At 46.0% G+C, this 26,663-nt stretch overlaps 1 protein-coding gene across 3 annotated transcripts in view; it reads right to left on the bottom strand.

Moving 5' to 3' along the window:
* Positions 1 to 581: 581 nt before the first annotated feature.
* The window catches only part of g3bp2a (G3BP stress granule assembly factor 2a), a 38,842-nt gene continuing 12,760 nt past the window's right edge, over positions 582 to 26,663 (bottom strand). For 2 of the 3 annotated variants that reach the window (XM_072495234.1, XM_072495233.1), the window contains exons 3-12: positions 24,033 to 24,114; positions 22,358 to 22,531; positions 19,847 to 19,934; positions 17,800 to 17,902; positions 15,756 to 15,936; positions 15,270 to 15,371; positions 14,812 to 14,914; positions 12,927 to 13,052; positions 4,336 to 4,454; positions 582 to 3,546 (exon numbers count right to left, since the gene is read on the bottom strand). In XM_072495234.1, the coding sequence (XP_072351335.1) occupies positions 3,274 to 3,546; positions 4,336 to 4,454; positions 12,927 to 13,052; positions 14,812 to 14,914; positions 15,270 to 15,371; positions 15,756 to 15,936; positions 17,800 to 17,902; positions 19,847 to 19,934; positions 22,358 to 22,531; positions 24,033 to 24,114 (1,351 nt within the window). In that variant the 3' untranslated portion in view covers positions 582 to 3,273. The remainder of the gene's footprint in view (positions 3,547 to 4,335; positions 4,455 to 12,926; positions 13,053 to 14,811; positions 14,915 to 15,269; positions 15,372 to 15,755; positions 15,937 to 17,799; positions 17,903 to 19,846; positions 19,935 to 22,357; positions 22,532 to 24,032; positions 24,115 to 26,663) is intronic. The other variant, XM_072495235.1, reaches the window with a different exon arrangement.

The following is a 26,663-nucleotide window of genomic DNA, read 5'->3' as shown; positions in this document are numbered from 1 at the left end:
GAGATCAGCATTTTATTGGTAATATTTACACAGATTTGTCTGTCCCACAAAAGAAACATTTAAGTTGCAGCTTGGCGGAGTGCTCACGCTCACACGAGTGTCAGGAGCTCCAACCCTAATCAAGGTCCTCAGCGTCTACCAGGGCAGTAATGAGAGGGTGCTGCATTGTTGTAAGTGCCAAAGTGAGACCCACCTGACTTTACCCCCAGATATAAAGGCTCTTACGGCCTTGCTGAAGAGTTGGGAGTTCTCCAAGAACCCATGGTCTGAAACGTAGGGGAGTTGAGGGGAACAGGAAAAGTGGGATTGAGGCCGTGGCCTTATTAGGCCTGCTTCCGAGTGGAGCAGGATCAAGGGGCTAAATGGCCATTTTCTCCTATTTATGTTCTTATGGCTCAAATATTCAAATCCTCAAACACAATTACTCCTCTGATCACCATATAGAACATGTTACCTGCAAGGGAGGCGGACGAAGGGATTACAGTTCAAAATGGCACTTCATTGGTTGCTGGGACATCTCGAAGACACGAAAGGTGCAAATTCTAAAACCATGACACAGGAATTACAAAACTGAAGACCAATTTGAATGCTTCAGACATCAGTAGTTTATTGTATGTTTAGTCCAACACATTCAAAAAAAATGAAAATCAAAAATGAAGATTTGCCACCTGCAACATGTGTAACTACTACTATGCTCTAACAGCAGAAGATGGCCAAACATATCAGCTTTTGAAGGTGGAAAACCATTATCTACAATACCCACAGAAGCCAAGGTGGTAAGGTCCATCCCATTGGCAAAATGGAATGATATTGCTCAAGTACAGTAACATATACCAGCATCTAGTGCCACCCAGTAATAACACTCTTAGTGGGAAAAGTCTACTAACTTTGCTTTTGGGGTATTATCGACTATTCTAGGGAATGAGGAATCAGGACTAGAGCACACAATTAAATTCAGTGAAAAGTAAAACCACCAGCAAGTCACCACATTCTGATGTTACCAGATTCTGGTTATTATGTTTTGTTGGTTTGTTTGATCAATACTTAAAGAGAGCGAGAAGCAAGTCAGAGTGAAGGATGACTCATCTTCCTTTTCTCAAGCTAGCTAAACTGGCAGGCAAGCACTTTCAGAGATTAGTCCTCCGTCCCAGAAGTGAAACTGAAGTTCAATGCTGGTGAGGTGTAGCAATTAGTACAGCAGAAAAAAAAACTCTGGTAAACTGCTTGGCAATGAACTTGTGCAAACAATACTGATACCAAGTTCTGCGTCCAGGGCGAGGGTTTCAAGTAAGATTTGAGGTGAGGGATGTGGGGGGCGCGGAAGAAAAGAGACAGTAACCCTTTCTTGCCCGATGGAAACTTCAAGTACAATATTTGCAGGCCATGTTAATAAATCTGAAGTAGATATTAGTCGGAAATAAGTTTAAACAAGATTGGAAACACAAAAACTGCTAATGTATCCTGGAATTTGAGAAATAGTGCAAGACTACCATCAAACAAGGAAGACCTCAGAAATTTTCAAACAAAAATCAAAACCAGCAGACACATTTCTCCTTTCCGTCGACACCTAGAAATAAGTAAACTTTACCATGTGTCTGCCAGTTTTGCTGAACAGTCAACAAGGGACAGCCTCAAATTGTGTATGTAAACAAATCACTGCGCTACTGATAAATGTGCATTGCTGCTAGAAGCTGTGACTTAATGACATCACTCATTACAAGCAACAGCTTTTATCGGTACCACGCTCTCACAGGTTATTTTAACACTTCTGGCGCTCCTTCTTAAGCTGTTGTTTAGGTGAAGCCAAACATTGGCACAAATGGAGCACGTAAAACTGCTGTTCCTGGATTAAAAGCTGCAGTATCCTTTACGTTGACCAAAACTGTCGCTTACTTAATTTTTTCCCCCAGAAAGAACAGGCGGCCATCAGTTTTAACCTTCGCGTAATGTAGCTTTCCCTCAAGGTTACACTCTATATAGACTAGGTCAAAATCATACAGATGAGCACACATCTTTAAATAACCGTTATATGCATGACAATACGCCTTGCATATTTTTCAATAAGGTAACAGCAATGGGTTTTGATTTTAAATACCTAATTTTCCAACGTAAAACACAAACATGCAGATAAAAGCATCAGGGTGCAGGAATGGTACAAAAAACAAATAGCTCGGGATAGACGGAATAGGTGAATGGACATTGTGCAATTTTCTTCTTTCTTCGATCCTTCCCCCCCACCCCCCCAAGCAAGGATGCTGCAGCTTTTCACATCTTTGCATTTTTGTCAACACACTGGTGATTCCGTAAGGTTTTACAGCTGTTTGGCTTTGTACAACACAGCAGTTAGTACAATCCGTAGTAGAGTTGCCAGTGAGACTGGAATGACGTATCAATAGAAGGCACCATCACGTTGAAGGAACTGAAACAGTAAAGTTTAGCTATGATTTTTCGCTGCACATTCATAACTGCACAGATCGAGGGAAAGAAAATTGGGGTCGAGCAGCGAGGCATCCCTGTATTGCAGTGGGGTAGATAGAAAAACTAGCGGACGTGCCACCAAACTCGAGTTCAGGGCTGTTAATGAGTTCACAATTGCTTTTGTATTTCAATTTTTAGTTCAAGAAAAAAAAAATCCATCTCCATCTGAAACTATTTCAAACATTGTCCATTAAGGTTTGCAGATGTGGGAAAATATGTTGGGTCACAGCAAGTATAAGATTCAAAGCCCACATCTGGTCAGTCCTCCTTCCCTTGTCAAAGTGGCTGGATTTTCACCCGTCTCCTCCTGCAGTATCCATTAGTGCATTATGATGAGTGCATGAGCGCAAGTTCTTGAGCCTAGTATTTCTAAAAAGAAAAATATCAAGGCAAACTTCTCCAATTGCACCAATTTGTTTGCCTCAATAGAATTGGGCAGAAACTTGACACATTTATAAAATAACGCAGCCAAGTTGCACCAAAGGCCTGAGGTTGTGTTTTGTTTCTAAATGGGTGAATCTTCAGATCTTTAAAATGGGTTCCAATTAAATCAAAGCCTTTTGTTTTGTTGTTTTCCAGGTCCTTGTACAACGTTCTTTTTTTTTTTGCTTAAATCCTGTTCCAAAAATAGGGGAAATGATCACTTTGATGTAACTGGTAAAAAGAGGGTTTGTTTTCACAAAGAGATGTAAAACAGGCTGTGTCACATTCCAAAGCCAAAATTAACAATAACGCGAAACAAGAGAGAAAATGAAGAGTATGGTGTCACCAGCGAGAGATCAGGAGTAGTGGTGCTTAGCGACGGGGTCCAGCAAACCGACCTTCACCGGGCAGTCCACCTCTCCCAGGTCCAGGACCCAGCTTCTGTGCCATGCCACCCCTGGGCGGCGGTCCCCGGGAGTCACGGTCCCGCATCATTCCACCGCCAATCATACTGCGCGGGCCAGAGCCCCTGTCGCTGCGGCGGTTGTCCCTGCGGTCATCTCCACCTCTACGCTCTCCTTCGCGAACAGCTCGGGTTTTCTTCTCTTCCACATTCAAGCGGACCTCACCTCGGAACATGACCGGCTGTGGACACAGATTTCAGTTTTAGTGGGTAGCTGGATGGAAATTCCACTCACGTACATAAGAAGTATTTTTTCTGGCGATGGGCTTATTTCAGGCAAGTGTCAGCCCAGTGGGTCCTACCTCAAGTGCCAAAAGAACACTGATTCAATTCCCCACTCCAGGCTTGAGCCCATGAGCCAGGCTGCCACGCCCAATGCACTACACTCTGAGGTGCTGCCTTTCAGTTGAGATATTAAACTGAGGCCATACTGGCTCTCTTGGGTAGATGCAAAAGACCCTACAACACCATCAGAGGAAGGGGCGGGGAGGGGCATTTTCCCCAAGTCTCCTGGTATTATTTAACCTTCAACCTAACACCACAATGGTCAGATTATGTGGGTTTATAATCACACAGCTGTTTGTGGGATCTTATTGTGCACAAAGTGGCTGTCCCGATTACTACATTTAAACAACAACTCCATTTCAAAAGTACTTCACTGGCTGCAAAGCACTTTGGGATGTTCTGAGGCTGTGATATAAATGCAAGTCTTTCTTTTTAATCTAATTATACGAACCCTATATTAGCTGAAGACCAAGTAGCTGCTTTTTCCAGCAGACACGATTGGTTGAAACACCCCATCAATTATTGCTATTTATGGGATCTTGCGGTGTTCAGTATGGACGTCACATTTGGTACATTACAATAGCGACTACACTTCAAAGGTATTTCAGTGACTCTAAAGCATGCTGGGATGCCTCGAGATTGCAAAAGGCACTATACAAATGCAAGATTGTTTGTTCAATTGTTACCTTGGCGCTCAAGATCCTCTGGACAGGATCTGGATCATCAAACACCACAAATCCAAAGTTGGGCAGCTTTCCCCCACTGCTCTTTGTATTAATACGGAGCTCAACCACATTGCCAAAGCCTAGGCAGTGCAAAAGAAAAAACTAATTTAAACTTCCAAATGCAGAAACCAGGCGAGCAATAAAAAATACTTTAGCAGGCTCGAGAAGCAGACATTACTGTGAAACATAGAATAGAATCCCTACAGTGCAAAAGGAAGCCACCCATCGAGTCTACACCCACCCTCCGAAAGAGCAGCCCCACACCTAGGCCCAAACCCCACACCACCCCCATAACTATCTAGGGTGAAATTAGAATGGCCAATCCACCTAACCTGCACACCATTAGAAAGAGTGACAATGCTCAATAAGAGCATTTGAAATGAAAGATGTTAGACGGATATGATGTGTATTATGGACAGCCAAGCGTCCATTAAATTGGTGTTAAAAGAAACATATTTCCAGGAAGCTCACATATTTTGGACACGCAATGCGAACAGGCGGGGAGTGTTTGGAAAAAGAGGTCATGCAAGATAAAACACCTGGAAAATGTGCTCAAGGAAGATCCAAGACGGCATGGATGGATAAGACCAGAATGTGAATTGGCCTCTTTATGGGATAGGAAGTGAGGGCAGCAAATAGAAATCAGGGCTTCCGCTGGCGGCCATGAACTGAGTGGTGTCACGAAAGAACTTCGACTACGGCCTTATAACCCCAACAAACCGCCACCAAAGGTCCCCCAGACTAACCCCCCATCGACAGCACTGCCAAGTCAGAATCAGAAATAATCGGCCGCCCAGCTGAAATACCAATGAAGTGGAGGGGAGGGAAACCTCAGCTTTGGAGCAGGGAACCGCACGTGGAGGCACAGAACAGTGAGGGCCGACCCTGCAGAGCTCCCAGCGCAGACCCAGGCGCCGATGGACATACTGACGTGCTTCATCACCTCTGAGCTCCAGACACAGAGGGAGATGAGCCATTGAGGCGGCAGTGGAAGGTGTGACGGCCGCCATGAGGGAGGCAATGGACAATATGGAACGGAGGCTAGAGGTCCAGGGAAAGACGACTCGGAACCTCGGAAAAGCAGCCATGGACCCAGTGGGCCAGATTGCGGCACTCGAGGCCAAGGTAGCGAGCCTGGTCCAGACACAGGAGAGGTCGAAGGAGCAGGAGCACCGATCGTGTCGGTAAAACCTGAGAATCGCGGGGCTGCCGGAGGGAATAAGCATTACAGAATACACAGCAGCGATGCTCGGGAAACTGGTCGGCAAGGAGGGCTTCGCCAAGGCCACGGAGGTAGTCCGCACCCACAGGTCACTTCAGCAGCAGCCCAGGGCGGAGCAACCACTGTGAGCGATAATCGTGAAGCTGCACAGGTACCAGAACAAAGAGCAGATCCTGCGGTGGGCGAAGAGCGCGAGAGGGGGCAAGTGGGAAGCTCACCCCCGATCTTCATCCCAAATCTTTCTTCACTGAGGGGGGCCTCCCGGGAGGTAGGTGGGAGGGAGCGCCTGGCAGAGGGAAAGGGAAAAACAGGAAAGGAAGGCCAAACAAATAAAAAGGGCGGACGGTTTGGGAAGGGTGCAAAGCCAAGGGGGAGGGGGGACTAGGAGGGGGGAAGCACAAGGGTAGGGGTGAAACAGAGGGAGGTAGGAAGAGAGATGGGGGAGGGTTCAGCATTGGTTGAAGCAGACAACATGTGGAAATTGCGAAAATGAGGAACTACTCAGCTTCTTGAATGGCCTGTGAGTGAGGGCAGGTGCGGACCCCTTGGGATGGGGAGAGGGGGCCAAATCCGGATAGTAACATGGAACATGAGGGGTCTCAGCATGCCGGTGAAGTGATCCAGGCTGTTCGCCAATCTCAAGAGACTGAGGGTGCACGTAGTCTTCCAACAGGAGACAGAGAGGGGGATATTGGATGGTCAGCGGGAACCTGGCCCGCATTAGTCTTGGTAAATATATAGGCCCCGAACTGGGACGCAGAATTCGGTAAAAAACACAATGGACAAAATCCCAGACCTAGACACCCCCCGACTCATCATGATGGGCGGGAGGGGTTGGGGGGGAGAGAGGTTCAATCACCCGAGAGAAAAATAATTCTCCTTCTTCTCCCACGTGCACAAGGCCTATTCATGCTATAGGCCCTTTATTGTCGTGGGGAAGATGGTGCTTCTAGGGTAACAAAGGCGGAATACTCCGTGACTGTAGTCACTGACCATGCGCCATATTACATGGACGTGAGGTACTGGAGGTGGATCGGCGATACTCCACTGCCCCAACTGTGGAACTGAAGGAAAGGAAAACATTACAGATGGAATTTGACCTACTCTCCACAAGGAAGACAGCCCACCTGCTCCCCCAGGCAAGGGGGGGTCCTTCTACAAACATGGAGACAAAGCCAGCCACAGAGGCAGCACGATAGCACAAGGGTCAGCACCCCTGCCTTCGTCCCCTGAGCAGCCGAAAGTAATTGCAGACAAGTGACAGTGGTTAGCACAGTTGCTTCACAGCTCCAGGGTCCCAGGTTCGATTCCTGGCTTAGGTGACCGTCTGTGCGGAGTATGTACATTCGCCCCGTGTCTGCATGGGTTTCCTCCAGGTGTTCCGGTTTCCTCCCACAGTCCAAAGATTAGGTGGATTGGCCTTGCTAAATTGCCCTTAGTTCCTCAACAGACTGGATATCCTGGTGATGGGGGAGGACAGGAAACAAGGCTGGAAGCACCACTAGAGCTGGGCGAAATCGTGGAATGCATTAATTCCATACAGCCAGGGAAAGCACTGGGACTGGATGGGTTCCCGGTTGATTTTTTTCACAAGATTTGCAGCAGCGCTGGCCCCGCGCTTGGGGGAGATGTTTAACGACTCACTGCCAAAGGGGGCCCTGCCACTAACACTGGCCTGGGACTCCATTTCATTGATCCCCAAAACAAGACAGAGACCCGACAGAGTTTGGAGCAGACATGTCTCTCTCTTAAACACTTGTTATGAAAGTCCTGTTGAAAGCACTGGCGAGGCGCCTGAAGAGCTGAGTGATCACGGAAGATCAGACCGGGTTTGTCGAGGGCAGACAGCTAACAGCGAACATCAGACATGACATCAAAGGTGATCGTCTCTCTGGATGCTGAGAAAGCCTTTGATTGGTTAGAATGGAGGTACCTCATGGAGGTACTTGAACAGTTTGGGTTTGGAGCTGGGTTAACCGTGTGGGTGAAAGCTCCTGTACAGCGCTCCTGCGGCGAACGCTACCAGCTCCGAATACTTTCGGCTGTACAGGGGACCAAGGCAGGGTACCCGTTATTGCAATCGAACCACTGGTCATCATCCTTAGTCCAGCGAAGTGCTGGACGGGCATTCGGAGGGGGACAGGGATCATAGCGTCTCATGCCATGCGGATGACCTGCTCCTCTACATGTCTAATCCACTAGCCAGCATGGGAAAGATAACAGGACTCGTTAGGGCGTTTGGTGCCTTTTCAGGTTATAAGTTCAACCTAGGAAAAAACAAAATCTTCCTGATGAATCCCTGAGAGGAAAGAATGGAGCTGGAAGAACTGCCGTTTAAAGTGAACCAAACGAAGTTCAGGTATCTGGGGATCCAGGTGGCCCACACCTGAGGGAGGCTCCACAAATGGAATCTCTCCAGCCTGGTGGGGGAGGTGAAGATGGACCAGTAAAGATGGGACTCACTCCCTTGTTCACCAGCGGGAAGGGTAGAGACGATCAAAATGAACATGCTGCCACGGTTCCTCTTCGTTTTCAGATCACTCCCGATCTTCATCCCCAAATTTTTCTTCACAAATCCCAGGGCCTGATAAATCTACATCCCAGAGTACTTCCGGAAGTGGCTCGAGAAATAGTGGATGCATTAGTGGTCATCTCCCAGGATTCTATAGACTCTGGAACAGTGCCTGCAGATTGGAGGGTAGCTCACGTCACTCCGATATTCAAAAAGGGAGGTAGAGAGAAAGTAGCGAATTATAGACCAGTAAGCCTAACATTGGTAATGGGGAAAATTCTCGAATCTATTATAAGACCATAAGACATAGGAGCAGAATTAGGCCACTCGGCCCATCGAATCTGCTCCACCATTCAATCATGGCTGATATTTTTCACATCCCCATTCTCCTGCCTTCTCCCCATAACCCCTGATCCCCTTATTAATCAAGAACCTATCTGTCTCGGTCTTCAAGACAAGGACGTTATAGTGGAGCATTTAGAAAACAGTGGCGGGATCAGACAGAGTCAGCATGGATTGATGAAGGGGAAATCATGCTGGACAAATCTATTTGAATTCTTTGAAGTGGTAACTAGCAGAGTTGATAAGGAGGACCCAGTCGATGTGGTATATCTGGACTTTCAGAAAGCGTTTGACAAAATCCCACATAAGAGATTATCGTGTAAGATTAAAGCGCTTGTGATTGGGGAAGTGTATTGAGATGGATAGAAAAATTGTTGGCAGAAAGGAAACAAAGAGTAGGGAATAATGGGTCCTTTTCAAATTGGCAGGCAGTGACCAGTGGGGTACCACAGGGATCGGTGCTGGGACTCCAGCTGTTCACAATAGATATTAATGATTTGGATGAGGGAACAAAATAACATCTCAAAGTTTGCAGATGATACAAAGTTGGGTGGGAGGATGAACTGTGACGAGGATGCAGAGATCCTACAGCAAGATCTGGACAGGTTGGGCAAATCAATGGCAGATGCAGTATAATTTGGGTAAGTGTGAGGTTATTCACTTTGGAAGCAAAAACAGGAAGGCAGATTACTACCTGAATGGTTGTAAATTGGGAGAGGGGAGTGTGCAGCGGGACCTGGGTGTCCTTGTGCACCAGTCGCTGAAGGTAAGCACGCAGGTGCAGCAGGCGGTAAAGAAGGCTAATGGTATATTGGCCTCCATTGCGAGGGGTTGCGAGTACAGGAGCAGGGATGTGTTCCTGCAATTATACAGGGCCTTGGTGGGGCCACACCTAGAGTATTGTGTGCAGTTTTGGTCTCCTTTTCTGAGGAAGTATGTTCTAGCTCTCGAGGGAGCGCAGTGAAGGTTTACCAGGCTGATTCCGGGGTTGGCGAGACTGATGTATGGGGAGAGATCGACTAGGGTTAGGATTGTTTTCGCTGGAATTCAGACAAATTGGGGGGGGGGGGTCCCGAGGATACGCAAAACCATCTTACAACGAGGGTGACACGTGGGAGGCCTCACCCTACTGAACCTCCTCTCCTAGTCTGCCACTGGGTGGCAAGCGCAGGGAGGATGAGGGAGCGGCTAAGGGAACTGGAGGTGGACAGGGTCCAAATGGAGGCCCCCAGGGATGTCTCTCAAGCCCTGGCCACCACACCACTCCCGAGCCCCCCCTCACACTCCAGGAGCCCAGTGGTAGTGGCCACACTAAGGACATGGAACCAGTTTCAGGTGCCATTTCAAGCTTGACGAGATGTCCATTGAGGCCCCCATGTGCAACAACCACAGGTTCACATCGGTGAGGATAGAGACACATTTGGGACATGGAGGGAGGACAGACGGGCACAGAGTGAAGGAAACGTACGTTGACGATCGACTTGCGACCCTGGGGGAACTCACAGAGGCTCGAACTCCCGAAAGGGAATGAGCTCAGGTACCTGAAGCTGCGTGACTTTCTCCATCAGAGACCCAGACACACATTTCTGGATACAAGGGCAGGGCCAGACTGGTTAGGGGACGACAAACGTGATGACATCTACAAGCGACTCAGAAAAGCTCAGGACGAGGTCAGACGGAAATGGGAAGAGCTGGGCATGGAGATAGGGGGAGGACTCTGGACCAAGGCGTTGCACAGAATCAACTCCACCTCCTTTGGCCTTGATCTTTAAGTCATCTTTGTCTACAGGAATAGTGCCAGAAGACTGGAGGATAGCAAATGTTGTCCCCCTTGTTCAAGAAGGGGAGTAGAGACAACCCCGGTAACTATAGACCAGTGAGCCTTACTTCTGTTGTGGGCAAAATCTTGGAAAGGTTTATAAGAGATAGGACGTCTAATCATCTGGAAAGGAATAATTTGATTAGAGATAGTCAACACGGTTTTGTGAAGGGTAGGTCGTGCCCTTCACAACCTTATTGAGTTCTTTGAGAAGGTGACCAAACAGGTGGATGAGGGTAAAGCAGTTGATGTGGTGTATATGGATTTCAGTAAAGCGTTTGATAAGGTTCCCCACAGTAGGCTACTGCAGAAAATAAGGAAGCATGGGATTCAGGAGATTTAGCAGTTTGGATCAGAAATTGGCTAGCTGGAAGAAGACAAAGGGTTGTGGTTGATGGGAAATGTTCAGACTGGAGTCCAGTTACTAGTGGTGTACCACAAGGATCTGTTTTGGGGCCACTGCTGTTTGTCATTTTTATAAATGACCTGGAGGAGGGCGTAGAAGGATGGGTGAGTAAATTTGCAGATGACACTAAAGTCGGTGGAGTTGTGGACAGTGCGGAAGGATGCTACAAGTTACAGAGGGACATAGATAAGTTGCAGCGCTGGGCTGAGGTGGCAAATGGAGTTCAATGCAGAAAAGTGTGAGGTGATTCATTTTGGAAGGAATAACAGGAAGACTGAGTACTGGGCTAATGGTAAGATTCTTGGCAGTGTGGATGAGCAGAGAGATCTCGGTGTCCGTGTACATAGATCCCTGAAAGTTGCCACCCAGGTTGAGAGGGTTGGTAAGAAGGCGTATGGTGGTGTTAGCTTTTATTGGTAGTGGGATTGCGTTTAGGAGCCATGAGGTCATGTTGCAGCTGTACAAAACTCTTGTGCGGCCGCATTTGGAATATTGCGTGCAATTCTGGTCGCCGCATTATAGGAAGGATGTGGAAGCATTGGAAAGGGTGCAGAGGAGATTTACCAGAATGTTGCCTGGTGTGGAGGGAAGATCTTATGAGGAAAGGCTGAGGGACTTGAGGCTGTTTTCGTTAGAGAGAAGAAGGTTAAGAGGTAACTTAATTGAGGCATACAAGGTGATCAGAGGATTGGATAGGGTGGACAGTGAGAGCCTTTTTCCTCGGATGGTGATGTCTAGCACGAGGGGACATAGCTTTAAATTGAGGGGAGATAGATATAGGACAGATGTCAGAGGTAGGTTCTTTACTCAGAGAGTAGTAAGGGCGTAGAATGCCCTGCCTGCAACAGCAGTGGACTCGCCAACAGTAAGGGCATTCAAATGGTCATTGGATAAACATATGGACGATAAGGGAATAGTGTAGATGGGCTTTAGAGTGGTTTCACAGGTCGGCGCAACATCGAGGGCCGAAGGGCCTGTACTGCGCTGTAATGTTCTATGTTCCTCCTGTGCCGGGCTAAGCCTGGTGCAGCTCAAGGTGGTGCACAGAGCAACCTCACTGAGACACGCATGAGCTGGTTCTTCCCAAAGGTGGAGGATAGGTGCGAACGGTGTCAGCGGGGCCCAGCCAACCACATCCACATGTCCTGTCCCTGTCCCAGACTCGTAGTACAGGATGGCCTTTTTCAAGGCTATGTCCAGGGTGTTGGGGGTCGAGATGTAGCCATGCCCATCTGTGGTGGTCTTCAGGGTGTCAGGGCACCCAGAGCTCTGGACAGGGAAGAGGGCGGATGTCCTGGCCTCCACCTCACTGATCACCAAGCTGAGACTTTTGCTCGGTTGTAAGTCAGCAACGCCACCCAGAGCATCGGAGTGGCCCGTGGCTTTCAAACCCGGCCGAGTTGCTGAAACTGGGAAAAAGACTTCTCGATAAGGTGGTCCGAGGAGAGAATCCGCGACATGTAGGAAGTTCACAAACCTCTGTGCAGACCTGTTCGCAACCAGCAACTAACTAAAAGGGTGATGGGCACACTAATGTAAATAATATAGGGAAATGTAAATAATGTAGGGAAATGATAGAATCGGGACGACTGTCACAGACACGGTGGCAGCTTGTGATGTTGTTATTGTTTTGGATATTATTAGTTATTATTTTTATATTGTTCTGCAAAGTTTAAATAAAAGAAAGAAATCAGTGGGAAAAGATTGTTCATAGTGCGGACAACACTCTGAATGAGGACAGATGGAAGATGACATAAGGACATGCAACAATTGAATTACAGGGAGAGAAAGTGTCTGGACTCAGTAGGCTGTGGACAAGGAAACCTGGTAGAATAGTCTCTTCCCCCATGTAGCAGTGAGCCTATTCATTCTCTGACTTTCCATGTGTCTGATGGACATGACATGGTCGGGTTGATCGATCTTCAATACAGGTCCTGGTTTACTTCCCCTTCCCACCCCAAATTAATTAATAATGTACTAGCAGGCCCCATACGGATTTGGAAGTCACCAGTGGTGAGATTTTGGAGAGCTCAGAAGCTCGGATTATGATACACAAAAGGTCACACACAACACAGGAGCCCAAAAATATGTGCGAATGTGAAGCTGCAGCAAAGTGCTGCCCGATTACAAGTGGACGGATTGAGATTTCCAGGTTAGTCTCCAATAGATTAATCTATCCATGTTCTGCAAAGGATTACTCAGTTAAGACTTCGGGCATTTTCCAAATTGGACTATAGTTATCCTCGCTCACTCATGAAGAAGTCTTTCAGTTCATTTTCGTCAATATCGTGGGGCAGGTTGCCAACAAAGAGCTGGTGACTATCTGGGTAACGGATGATTCGCCTGCTTTCAATCTCATTCGATTCAATATCTCGACCTGCAACACAAAACACATCCATTTGATACTGATTTTAAAACCCGTTTTGCATTTTAAATTGTTCACCCACCCTGTACAAATAAATAACTAATGTCTACTTTAAAAAACATTTGAAAAGGTAATGCAATAGTTTGTTGCTCGTGAGTTAGCGGTCTTGCTTCTCCAGTTGTCGCTGAAGCTTCGTTGCACACACTATATTTGCACCTCGAGTCTCACCCTTCCCCCATCTATATGCTGCAACTTGGCGATGCCTGCCACTGACACGAGCTTAGCTTCCAGATGTATGCCAATGGCACGCATCTCTACCATTCCACCAACTCCTGTACCCCACCACAGCCACACCCCATTCTCCATGCCATCACACTGACACCAAGTCCTGGGTAACTAAAGCTATGAACCTTTGTCCCTTGTCAGTAACTCCATGGCGATCACTGGTAACTATTTCACATGTTTTGACTCTGAGCTGGGTTTCGAACTCGATAATTCCTCCATCACCCACTGCCACTCCTGACCTCACCTCATTTGCTCACCTCCAGGCTGGAGACTGGCCTTGAATCCTCTATTCTCTGTTAACGTCTGCTCACACCAAAGCTGATGCCATTTTCAAACTCTGTACCAATTTCCTCTAGCCCAGCACTCAACTGTGTTCACTTACATTTCAGGATCCCAGCATCCCATCTATAGTTTTGGCCTAAATGTTTACCTGCTGCAATGTACAATGTTAGCACCGTGGAAGGTAACGTTTATTATTTCAATGCCCCAGTCTGTGTCAAGTATCCTCGGGGCAGACACAGAGCCCTGTATTCTGTCCCACCACCAAAGAATACCCTTTATAGCACCAGTGTTGACATTATCCTCTGGACTCGGGGTGGCACAGGGTTAGCACTGGTGCCTCACAACGCCAGGGACCAGGGTTCAATTCCAGCCTCGGGTGACTGTCTGTGTGGAGTTTACACATTCTCCCAGTGTCTACGTGGGTTTCCTCCGGGTGCTTCGGTTTGCTCCCACAGTCCAACAATGTGCAGGTTAGGTGGGGTGCTCTTTCGGAGGGTCAGTGCACTCAATGGGGCAAATGGTCTCCTTCTGCACCATGGGGATTCTATGGACTCTCTCTTCAGAACAAGATTGACAATTAATGCCAAAATCAGGTGCTTTTATGCTGCCTAGGTATTGCACTAAGATTGTCAAACTCATGTCACATGCAGCTAGGAGAGTGACGATCTGCCCTCATGTCTGCTGGGGCTGAACCCAAACCCAAATACGGTTGGCAAACCATCCCCATCAGCTATCAGCCCGGCTTCCCATTTTATAAAGACTGCCCAATATTATGGATTTTGAATTTACAGCACAGGGCATTTGGCCCAAACGGTCCTTGCTGGTGGTTTTGCTCTGCACAAATAGGCGTCCCTCTAATCCTATAATCTTCTATCCCTTTCTCCCACATTTTTATCCAATTTCCTCTTAAACAATATCGACTGTAATTTCCTCAACCATTCCCTGTGGTATCAAGTTCCATGTTCTCACCACTCCCTGGGCAAAGAATTACCTACTGGGTTTATTAGTGACCATCTTTTATAGATGACTCCTAGTTTTGGTCGCCCCACAAGTGGAAACATCTTTGCCCACCCTATCAAAGGAAAAACTGCCCTAGTCTGTCCAATCTTCCCCGATGGTTACAACCTGTCAGTTCTGGCATCTGTTTGTAAATCTGTTCTATTTTGTGTTATTGAGCGTTTTTAGTAAAATCTGTACAGCTCACCTGTTCTAGGTCCTCGGGACATTAACCCCTGTCTCTCCCGGGGTCGCTGGTCATGAGGCCGCGGGGGCTGCGCCTGGCTTTCTGCTTTAGCTTCAGCTCTTTGCTGGAATTAAAAGTGGGGGGGGGGGGAAAGAAAAAGAAAATAGTGAAGTGGCTACATTGGCTCAATGCAACAAGTAACAAACCGAGTACACGCATGGAAAAATAAAAAGAGGCTTGTATTGACAACTTCCTGCCTAAAACAAACGCAGTCTTCCTCTAGTAATCGGCTGACATTACTTTATCAAGGGTATGTACTAACAATAACTAACACAAATATCTATGCTAGCAGCTCTTTATTTAATTTAAATTGTTACCTAATCCGAATTGAAAAAACAGACAGAATATCTAAGCTTCTCTTTTGAAGAAAAGCAATTTGAATTAATTTTTATATATATGCAAGTCCATTCACAGATTACCTGTGAGGCTGGTGCTTTAACAACATGGGGAGGAATTCCAGAGGAAGGAACTGTACCACTAGGAGGCAGATTTTTACTGGTCACTGAGGCCCAGGAGAAAGCCTGCAGAGAATGCAACACATACCTATGCTACTATCAAGAAATAAAGCATCCCCTCAAATATAAAAACTTCCTGAGCCTTTAAATAGGGCAAGATTGCAGTCTGGCACCTTATTGGTGCTAATTATATAGGGCAATTGCATTTAACATGTCTATTTCATCAGTGTAGCAGTCAAATTAAAACCGCTACAACTTACCATTTACAAACTATGATTTTATATTAATATCGAGTGTTTGGTAATCTGTACAACTTACATAATTTATCAGTCTTGTAATTTTACTTGGAAAGTAATTTTTTTTTTTTTAAATTAGGCTAACAGGACAATGGTTAACAAGTTACACCTGCCACTAAAAGCAACCTTATCAATGAGGATGATTGGTATTAACCTTGGGAGCCTCCTGCGCTTGCGAAATTGGTTCCACTGGGGCAGGAGATGGAGCCTTTTCCTCCAACTCTTCCACATTCTTCTCTGCCAGCTCAGGATCGGGCTTTATCTCCTCGGTTTTTGATTCGGGCTCAGGCTCAGCCTCTGGAGCTGGCTCTTCCAGGGTTTCCTCCACACCATTACTTTCAAATAAAAAGCACAACGGGTTATAAAACCTACACACATTGCTCGTCAAAATACCGTGGATTCCCTTGTCCACCAAAAATCTGTCTAATTCAGCCTTGAATCCGTTCACTGACCCAACTGCCACTGCCTTCCGGGGAAGAAAGTTCCAGATACTAACAATCTTCAGAGAACAATAAGAAGTCTTACAGCACCAGGTTAAAGTCCAACAGGTTTGTTACGAATCACTAGCTTTCGGAGGACAGCTCCTTCCTCAGGTGAATGAAGAGGTGGGTTCCACAAACACATACATAGACAAAGTCAATGATGCAAGATGGTAAAACCCACTCAATCTTCAGAGCGATTGTGAACAAAGTGTGATGCAAAGAAAATGGAACCACGTAACAACAAAGCGACTGCTTCAATGGCAACTTGGCTGGTGTGGTAAAATAATGTTAACTAACAAAACTTTGTACAAACAGAATTTGAAGGAAGTGTTACTGGCTATTTAAGTAACTTTACTTATTAACTGCACCTAGCAACAACCAAAATGGCCTACATTTCCTTTGCATGTTCAGCCTGACCATTTATACCAAGTCTTGGGTGCAAATTGTAAACCATCAGCTTGCCCTGTTCCCACTCGCTTGAATGAGTGCAGCTCCAGCAACACAAGCAGCTGGAGGCTATCAAGGACAAACCAGCCAGCTTGATAGGTTCCCCATCAATCACCTTTAACAATCACTCCCTCCATCACTAGCACAACACACCTGCAGTGTGTAGCACCTCCAAGGTGCAGTACAGTAATTTGCCACGGCTCCTTACAACAGCACCATGCAAACTTGCATAAATGGACACGGACAGTGTGCAATTGGGAACACTATCGTCTTCAGGTTTCCCCCAGGAGTCTCACACCATCCTGAATTGGAAGTATCCTGCCATTCCTTCACGGTCGCTGGGTCAAAATCTTGGAACTCCCTCCCTGACAGCAGTGTGGATGCACCTCCAACAAATGCAATGCTTAAAGAAGGCAGAAGCTCACCACCATCTTCTCAAGGGCAATTATGGATGGGTAATAAACGATGGCCTAGCCAGCCACATTTATGTCTCTGAATGAATAAAAAAAACAGAGGGACTATCGCTTGGCAAAATACAAAAACTGATGACTTACACAAGACTAATTTGGCAGGCCAGAATCTAAGGGTTTTCACTGCCTGCAAGGTTTGGCATTTGGAGCATTAGTGCTAACACTGACCAGCGATTCCATGCAAAATAATGACTCCTGCAAAAATCATCCTCAGAATGTGAGAGGTAGGGGCAGATCACACAGCTGATCAAGTCCACTCAGCCATTCAATATGATCAAGGCTGACCTTCTCCCTCAACTCCACTTTCCTGCCTCCTCCCCATTTCCCTTGATTCCCTGAGACACCATAAACCTGTCCATTTCAGCCTTAACTGCAGTCAATTATGGAGCACCCAGCTGGAGAAGAGAATTGCAAAGCATCACAAGCCGAGGGGTGAAAAGACCTTCTCATCTGAGTCCTAAATGATCGAGCCAATACCCTGACGCTGTGCCCCAAATCCTGATGCACAACAGCTACAGAAAGGATGACAGTAGAGACAGACTATATGCACTTGAAAAGGATTTGAACGATTCTAGCGACAAGCAAATGATCTAATTTTTCTGCGTTTGTTCCAAATCAACGACCTAGCGTCAGGACTGTTGGAAGATTAATGACTGGAAATATCATCTCGGTTTCTCTCTTCACTGTTGCTGTTGGGCTGGAGCATTATCACTGTTTTACTTTTCTATCTAATTTGTATTGTCGCCTTCAGCTGTAGTCACTACTCTTGTTCATTGAATTTGAGAGATTTGGTGTTTACCTGACAGCGTGAGGCTCATAATATGTATTATTGGTATTTTCCTGCACAGGTTCAGGAGAAAGTTGACGTTCTTCTGGTTCTTCCTCTACTTCCTCTTCAGATTCTGAAAGTGCAAAGTGACTCGAGGTCAACTAACTCAGACGTCCATTTCAGGAATAACAAAACCTCTAAATGGTTCCGCTTTGAACAAACCCAAGTTAAGCGGCACAGTACAAATAACCTTCAGAAAATCCACAGTTGCTGACACTCAAAAACTAATAAAATGTAGCTTTGACAAAAGAGTCAGCGGGCTCAAAACGTTCGCTCTTTTCTCTCCCTCCAGATGCTGCCAGACTTGCTGAGATTTTCCAGCATTTCCTCTTTCGTTTCAGATTCCAGCATCCGCAGTAATTTGCTTTTAACTAATAAAATGTACACAGGCTGGATTCCTCGTGGAGAGTAAACATCTCCCCCCCCCCCACACACTTCGGCAGCATCGCAAAACACGTTGGTGTTCCAGTCCTGCGCCGTTGAATCACTCACTGCAGAGGAGTGGGGCCACATCCGCAAGACAGAGATCGGGCTCCTCAAAGGAGTTGGGGTGGTGGAGTGGACATGGAAAGGGAAGACCCCAGACGTTGAGAATCAGGAGGGAAAAGGAGAGCAGACGAGACATTGCCTCTCTCAGAGCTTAATGAGCTGATGTTCCCACTGGCCAGAATCCAGCAGGTCAGTTAGTCCGTGGCTATTGGATCATAGAATTTACAGTGCAGAAGGAGGCCAGTCAACCCATCAAATCTGCACTGGCCCTTGGAAAGAGCGCCTGACTTAAGCCCATGCCTCCACCCTATGCCCGTTACCCCACCTAACCTTTTGGACACTAAGGGGTAATTTAGCATGGCCAATCCACCTAACCCGCACATCTTTGGACTATATCAAAATATATTCCCTATTCAAAGATTGAGAAATAAAAGAAAAAGAGTCAAATTTTCTTCACTTCACCCCATCCAGTGATGGACCTCAGGAGCTGGAAAAGTTTCTCATCTTTCAGAATCCATGATGGCAATAATTTTAATTGCAAAAGAGCAACTGGGGGGGTTGGCGACGGTCCAAAGCCATTTCGTGACCCACAGCCCAGACTTCTGCCACAGTAAACGGTGAGTGCTGTTCTAGCTCATCTCCAGGGTCCCAGGTTAGATTCCCGGCTTGGGTCACTGTCTGTGCGGAGTCCGCACGTTCTCCCCATGTCTGCGTGGGTTTCCTCCGGGTGCTCCAGTTTCCCCCCACAAGTCCCAAAAGACGCGCTTGTTCGGAAATTTGGACATTCTGAATTCTCAGTGTGCCCGAACAGGCGCCGGAATGTGGCGACTAGGGGCTTTTCACAGTAACTTAATAATAATAATCGCGTATTGTCACAAGTAGGCTTCAAATGAAGTTACTGTGAAAGTCGCCACATTCCGGCGCCTGTTCGGGGAGGCCGGTACGGGAATTGAACCCGCGCTGCTGGCATTGTTCTGCATTACAAGCCAGCTGTTTAGCCCATTGTGCTAAACCAGTCCCTTGCTAAACCAGCCCCTTATTCATTGCAATGTTAATTTAAGTATACTTGTGACACTAATAAAGATTATCTACAGGGCGGTAGGAAGCTGAAAGCTCATTCCTCTGCCTTCCCACAAGAAGGAAGTCACTGTTTCATGAGTAGCATCCAGCAGTTCCTGAAAGAAACGCTGAACCTTGCTTACTACCTGGCACAGACACACCACACGAGTGTAATGCATGCTCTGCCCCATATAGTTTGGGTATTTTAGCTATCAGTGCCGCGCGGGGGTAACCCTCTGGGTATCATGGACTCTAATTTGCATTTTACATGATGCCCCCTGTCTGAAAAAGGAGAACTCTCAAGCCCGCCCATCTTGGAACGCTGCTCAAGGAGACGCTGAGTAAACAGTTGAGTAATGGGTCGATTGTCAATTCTCGGTTTACAACGGACCAGACAGTGATACAAATGGCAAACATTTTGATTCTCAGATTAATCTGTGTTGGGAGGCGTGCCGCCTCGATTTATTACCTTCTTCCAATTCTGCATCCGAATCAAAAACTTCATCCTGATAGCGGAAAATATCATTATGGACGTAGAATTTGTTTGGAACAGAACCCTGTTTATATTCAAAAACAACAACAGGATCAAGTTAATCCGTGAATATCGCAACAACCCTGTCTTTAGCTGCCTTGTCCATTGAGTAATTGTAGTAAACTCCATCATACATTTGCACAACTCACTGTATGCATTTCCAACACAGTCTTTTTATTAAACATTCCTCTCAACAAACCTGAGTAATGCAATGAGGTTTTAGCACACACCATTCTGAAAAGGAAGCCAATCATGTATGAAAATTACAATCAGGACTTCAGCAGTCAAAGAAATGAGAGATCAATTCAGTAAACTGCACGACATAACCTAGTTATTGTGACCATTGCAAAGCTTCAATATATCTAGAGCAGGAGAGTCATTTGTTACTGGTGGTCTGGAGGGGATAAATCATATAGTTTCTTTCCTCTCCCTCACTTATATCCTGTCAACTAAGAATCAGGATCATTGTGCACAGTCATTGCATATTCAGAGTTTAAACCTTGCATTCCGTTTTCCAGTCCCCCGACTGCTAAAGTTTTAGCTACTATCCAGTGATGCTATAACAAAGGGGGTGACACGGTGGCGCAGTGGTTAGCACAGCTCCAGGGTCCCAGGTTCGATTCCCGCCTTAGGTCACTGTCTGTGCGGAGTCTGCACGTTCTCCCCGTGTCTGCGTGGGTTACCTCCGGGTGCTCCGGTTTCCTACCACAGTCCAAAGATGTGCAGGTTAGGTGGATTGACCATGCTAAATTGTCCTTGGTGTCCAAAAAGATTAAGTTGGGTTACAGGTATAGGGTGGAGGTGTGGGCTTGAGTAGGGTGCTCTTTCCAAGAGCCGCTGCAGGCTCGATGGGCCGAATGGCCTCCTTCTGCACTGTAAATTCTATGGGTCTCACCCCAACCCAAAAATTGCCCCTTAATTGGAATTTTGTTTTAAAAAGTAAGGAACTTACACCAGTGCCAGGAAAAGATTCATTACTGTGATGCTATTTCAGTTTCCTGTGACTTCTGCTGCTGCTCTCTCATTTTGATCCACACCATTTAAATTATAATGGCGTACTTTTTTCCAAGATAAACTCGGCATCATAAACATGTGCCTAGAATTGCCTCTATGTGCACATTTCTCTCTCCGGCTGCAAATAATCAAGGCTTAGGGACCAACACCAACTGCCTAGTAAGCCCCTCCATTGTGCAGGTTACAGGAACTGTGCCACATTACAATAGTTACTGCATTTCTAAGTACTTTATTGGCTATAAAGTGTTTTAGGATGTTTTGATGTCGTGGAAAGTGCTATATAATTGCACACTGTTTTTCTTTCACATGGAAAACTACATACGATCATGTTCATAAAATACTAGGTCCTCATTGAAAGCAACAATTTAATGGATAGTATTTGTTCTTTGGAATTTCCAACCCCAGAAAGCTGTGGATGTTTATATTCAAGACAGAGATGAATAGATTTTTGGACATTGAAAGGAAAAACGGATAATGGAGAGAGTGCAGGAAGGTGTAGTTGATGTGGTATATTAGCCACGATCCTGCTGAATGACGGAGAAGGCTCGAAGGACTGTATTGGCTATTCCAGCTACTGTTCAAGACCATAAGACATAGGAGCAGAATTAGGCCATTCGGCCCAACAAGTCTGCTCCGCCATTCAATCATGGCTGATATGTTTCTCATCCCCATTATTAATAATAATAATAATAATAATAATCACTTATTGTCACAAGTGGCTTCAATGAAGTTACTGTGAAAAGTCCCTAGTCGCCACATTCCGGCGCCTGTTCGGGGAGGCTGTTACGGGAATTGAACCCGCACTGCAGGCACTGTTCTGCATTACAAGCCAGCTATTTAGTGCACTAAAGGGGCTGGTTTAGCTCACTGGGCTAAATCGCTGGCTTTTAAAGCAGACCAAGGCAGGCCAGCAGCACGGTTCAATTCCCGTACCAGCCTCCCCGAGCAGGCGCCGGAATATGGCGACTAGGGGCTGTTCACAGTAACTTCATTGAAGCCTACTCGTGACAATAAGCGATTTTCATTTTCATTTCATTTTCACTGCGCTAAATCAGCCCCTACTCATGCCTTCGCCCCATAACCCCTGATCCCCGTTTCTTATGTATTCAAACACGGTGAATTGAACATCAATTCATACTGCCTTATGACAAACATTAAAATCAAATCATTTTAGGGCAGCACGGTGGTGCAGTGGTTAGCACTGCTGCCTCACGGCACCAAGGACCCGGGTTCGAATCTCGGCCCTGGGTCACTGTCCGTGTGGAGTTTGCACATTCTCCCCATGTCTGCGCGGGTCTTAGCCCCACAACCCAAAGATGTGCTGGTTAGGTGGATTGGCCACGCTAAATTGTCCCGTAGTTGGGAATGAAAAAAACTGCATACTCTAAAAAAAAATGTTGTTGTTAAATCAAATCATTTTTATCGCAAACTTGCCTCTGGCGCCAAGACAAAGGTCTGCATGAACTTCCTCATTGGCTGACCGCTGTTTGACAGCTCTCCCATCACCTGTACCACCACCCCATCGCTCAGCGTCGCATGCGCATCCACATGGCGTATCTTTGTGTGACAATCGCTAAATTGAAGGGACATGACCTTTTTGTGGATTTCCTACAAAAAGACACGAGAACAATTTTGAATTGACAAATTTTATGAACATTTGGTAATCCTGTGTCGCTTTGTACTAAATTCTGATCTAAAATAAATTTACCAAACATTTAAGCAGACTTAAAATGAAGAACACTCAGGTTTTTTAAGAAACCATCACAACATTAACAGAAATGGGAAAGTGAATAGGAATTTTTTGGGACAAATAACACACGAGTCAGCTTGGTGGTGCAATGGGTTTATATCCTGTCCTCTCATCACAAGCCTTCATTCAAATTCAGCTGATATTAGGGATGAAATGTGCAGGCAGAAGAGATCTCTGCTGTACTCCACTGTATTAGTTAGAGTCCTACTCTCAAGAAACCGAGATCACCAAACCTCACAATAAACCGGATTTAGGGAACTAGTTTCCTACACTTGCACCAAGACAACTGGTTCTCCTCAAATTCAGTTCAAAATCCTGGAACTCCCTATCTAACAGCACAGTGGATGTACCTATGCTAGATGGACTGCAGCGGTTTAAGGCAGTAGATCACGGCCACCTTCTCAAGGGCAGTTAGGGATGGCCATTAAATGCTGGCCTCACATCCCGTAAAAATGAATTTTTAAAAACATGCGACGGATATTAAGTTGGTTGTTTTGGGGTGGTGCCAAACTTCAAACCATTCTAATTTGGAATACTGGGCACCACCATCCCAAGGACAAGAAAACAGTGAAATGAGGAAAAATCAAGGTACTTCATGTGTGAAGTCCTTTGGTCCCAAATTCCTGCTCACCCTCCTTGGGAATGCTCAGCCTGAGAGTATGGTGGGGACAGATCCAATTGAAGCATTCAAAAGGGAATTAAACTGTTACTTGAAGAGGAAGAATATGCCGAGTAACAGGGAGAAGGCACCAAGAGGATTGCTCATTTGGCAAGCCGGTGCGGACACGTGGGCCAGACGGCCTCCACTGTGCTGTAACAATTGTGCGATTCTGCATAATTCTAGGTAAGCCTTTGGGATTGCTGAAAAAAAACCACCTCTCCGCCAAACGCACGGTGAAAGTCGAGCTTTACGTGGCCCTAGCCTTCTGAGATTAGGGGACGAGGGTGGACATTGGCCGGTTTTTCTGTGCCGATCACTGTCCAACAACTACTGCTGTAAGGTTGAGGCAGGATGGACAGAAAATTGGGCTGGGGAGCAAAATGGAGCAAGAATAACGCCTTTTGAGTGAGCTGTGGATGTAACGTACACATGGAAAGGGGAGTGAAGAATGTGGCCGTTTTGTTTATTTGAGATCTTTGAGGGCACAAATTGGACACATGGCGGGAAGAGTTGCTATCTATGGATAACCTGTGCACAAATACAATACTACAACAATGACAGAAACATCTTGCTACAGTGTTCTGCAAATCACAGAACAGCCATCCCGATACTACAACCTTTTGAGCAGCACATTACACGTTGATATTAATGCCAAAACACCTTGCCTGCAGGAAACATAATGCATCATAAATACTTACAGCTTGGCCATAAACTGCTTCTGCAGGCTTTCCACTGCCATCCAATCCACTATGAACGTAAGACGAGGTCCTGCCATAAAACCTGCAGGCACACATATCCCAGGAAAAAACAACCATTAATAAGCAATCTGGGAAAGATTTATGCTCTGAATGTTTGTCGACGGCACTGGATATTTCAACATCAAAAAATATAAAAAGAAAAAGTAATTATATTATACGTGCGCTTCTTGGCAATCTTAAGAATGCAATATATTCAGACAACTATAAATGCTAAGTTAGTACGTCATCAACAGACCAGGCACAGGGAACAGAAGTGAAGTCTAACAAAGGTTGCACAGGAGTCATTGGAACTTGCTGCCCCCACAAGGCAGTGGAGATGATCAACAATATCAAAAGGAAATTGGATGAGCACTTAAGTGAAGTAAACGTGCAGGGCGAAGGAAATCATGTGGCATGAGTCAGCATGGAATGGATGGACTGAATGGCCGCCGCCTGTGGCATTATGACTGCATAACAGGAGACCCACCAACAGACACTACTCAAAGCACTCCGAAACTGCTGTGAAAACTAACGTGCATAAATGAAATGAGAAAGGCAGCACGGCGGTGCAATGGTTAGCACAGCTGCCTCACAGTGCCGAGGTCCCAGGTTTGATCCCGGCTCTGGGTCACTGTCCGTGTGGAGTTTGCACATACTCCCCATGTTTGCGTGGGTTTCGCCCCCACAACCCAAAAGATGTGCAGGGTAGGTGGATTGGCCACGCTAAATTCCTGCTTAAATCGGAAAAAAATGAATTGGGTACTCTAAATATATATTTAAAAAATAATTCAATAAATGCAATGAGAATAAATGAAGAACACGCCAGGGAATACACTCAAAAGAAATCACACTTATGGGCCAGAGACATTTTCTTTTGGGAAGGAAAAATGAAGCATACCAATCAATTTGGTTACAGTTGTAATGTTTATATGACTTTGTTTTAGAATGATATCTGTTAGTTTACATGTGTGTTATAACTGGGGACTGTATCTTTAAATTTCAGGTAAATGAGAGGTTAATTGGTCTTTGCTGGTGTCCACAGTAAATCTGGGTGTTTCAGACCTTAAAGAGTGAGTCAGATTGTTTTATTGATAGAGGTGCTAAATGCTTCCAATTGGAGACAATAGCAGATGGTTCTAAGTCCACAATGAGGAAACATTAAAGTCTCTCAAGACCCAGAAAGGTGCTGTCGATATAAAGTTATAAACTGTGACCTATTTATGCATTTTGGTGGATCAAATCAGGGCAGGACCTACTCAGTTAAAGGTAGGGAGTTGGGGAGAGTTACGGAACAAAGAGATCTAGGGGTACAGGTTCATAGCTCCTTGAATGTGGAGTCGCAAGTGGACAGGGTGGTGAAGAAGGCATTCAGCATGCTAGGTTTTATGGGTCAGAATATTGAATACAGGAGTTGGGACGTCTTGTTGAAGTTGTACAAGACATTGGTAAGACCACACATGGAATACTGTGTTCAGTTCTGGTCACCCTGTTATAGGAAGGATATTGTTAAACTAGAAAGTGTGCAGAAGAGATTTACGAGGATGCTACCAGGACGTGATGATCCGAGTTATAAGGAGAGGCTGGATAGGCTGGGACATGGAGGGAGGCGGCTTAGGGATGAAACCTCCCTGGAGCGTGGGAGGCTTCGGGGTGATCTTATAGAGGTCTATAAAATAATGAGGGGCATGGATAAGGTAGATAGTCAACATCTTTTCCCAAAGGTAGAGGAATCTAGAACTAGAGGGCATAGGTTTAAGGTGAGAGGGGAGAGATACAAAAGAGACCAGAGGGGAAATTCAATTAGGGGAAAAACAAGGGGCTGGTTTAGCACAGAAGGCTAAACTGCTGGCTTGTAATGCAGAACAAGGCCAGCAGCGCGGGTTCAATCGTACCAGCCTCCCCGAACAGGCGCCGGAATGTGGCGACTCGGGGCTTTTCACAGTAACTTCATTGAAACCTAATTGTGACAATAAGCAATTATTATTATGGGGCAAGTCAGTGTGGTCAATCCACCTACCCTGCACATCTTCTTGGGTCGTGGGGGTGAGATCCACGCAGACACAAGGAGAATGTGCAGACTCCACACAGACAGTGGCCGGGATCGAACCCGGGTCCTCAGCGCCGTGAGGCAGCAGTGTTAACCACAGCTCCACCGTATCGTCCTACATTTTCAAACTTTTGGCAGCAAATCTGAACATGTTGTTTTTGCACCTCAATTCCGCCCAGTCAGAAACAGCCTTCACAATGGGTTTCACGGTTGATTTCAATGCAATAGTGCAATTCAAAAACAAATCTTCACGGATGAAGAGGACACAAGTCCCCGTGAATTGAACATATGTGGCTTCAATTATACTTGCGGCCACTTACAACGAATGCCACACTGGTGTCAGATCACTTTGTGGTAATTGGGAGACAGATTTTTGAACAATTTTAACCTCCTCCTACTGTTAAAACGAGCTGTCAGCAAAGGGGCAGACAGTATTGCTGAACAATGTTTTGCAATATTCTATTCCAAATTTAGGCCAAAGTAAGATTTAACACACTCCCCATAAACTATCCAACAAAAGGCAGCACTCTGTCACGAATGGAATT

Source organism: Scyliorhinus torazame, chromosome 3, assembly GCF_047496885.1.
Source record: "Scyliorhinus torazame isolate Kashiwa2021f chromosome 3, sScyTor2.1, whole genome shotgun sequence".
NCBI lineage: Eukaryota > Metazoa > Chordata > Chondrichthyes > Carcharhiniformes > Scyliorhinidae > Scyliorhinus > Scyliorhinus torazame.
The sequence above is the reverse complement of the archived record's forward strand: the minus strand, read 5'-3'. Positions and strand labels throughout refer to the sequence as shown.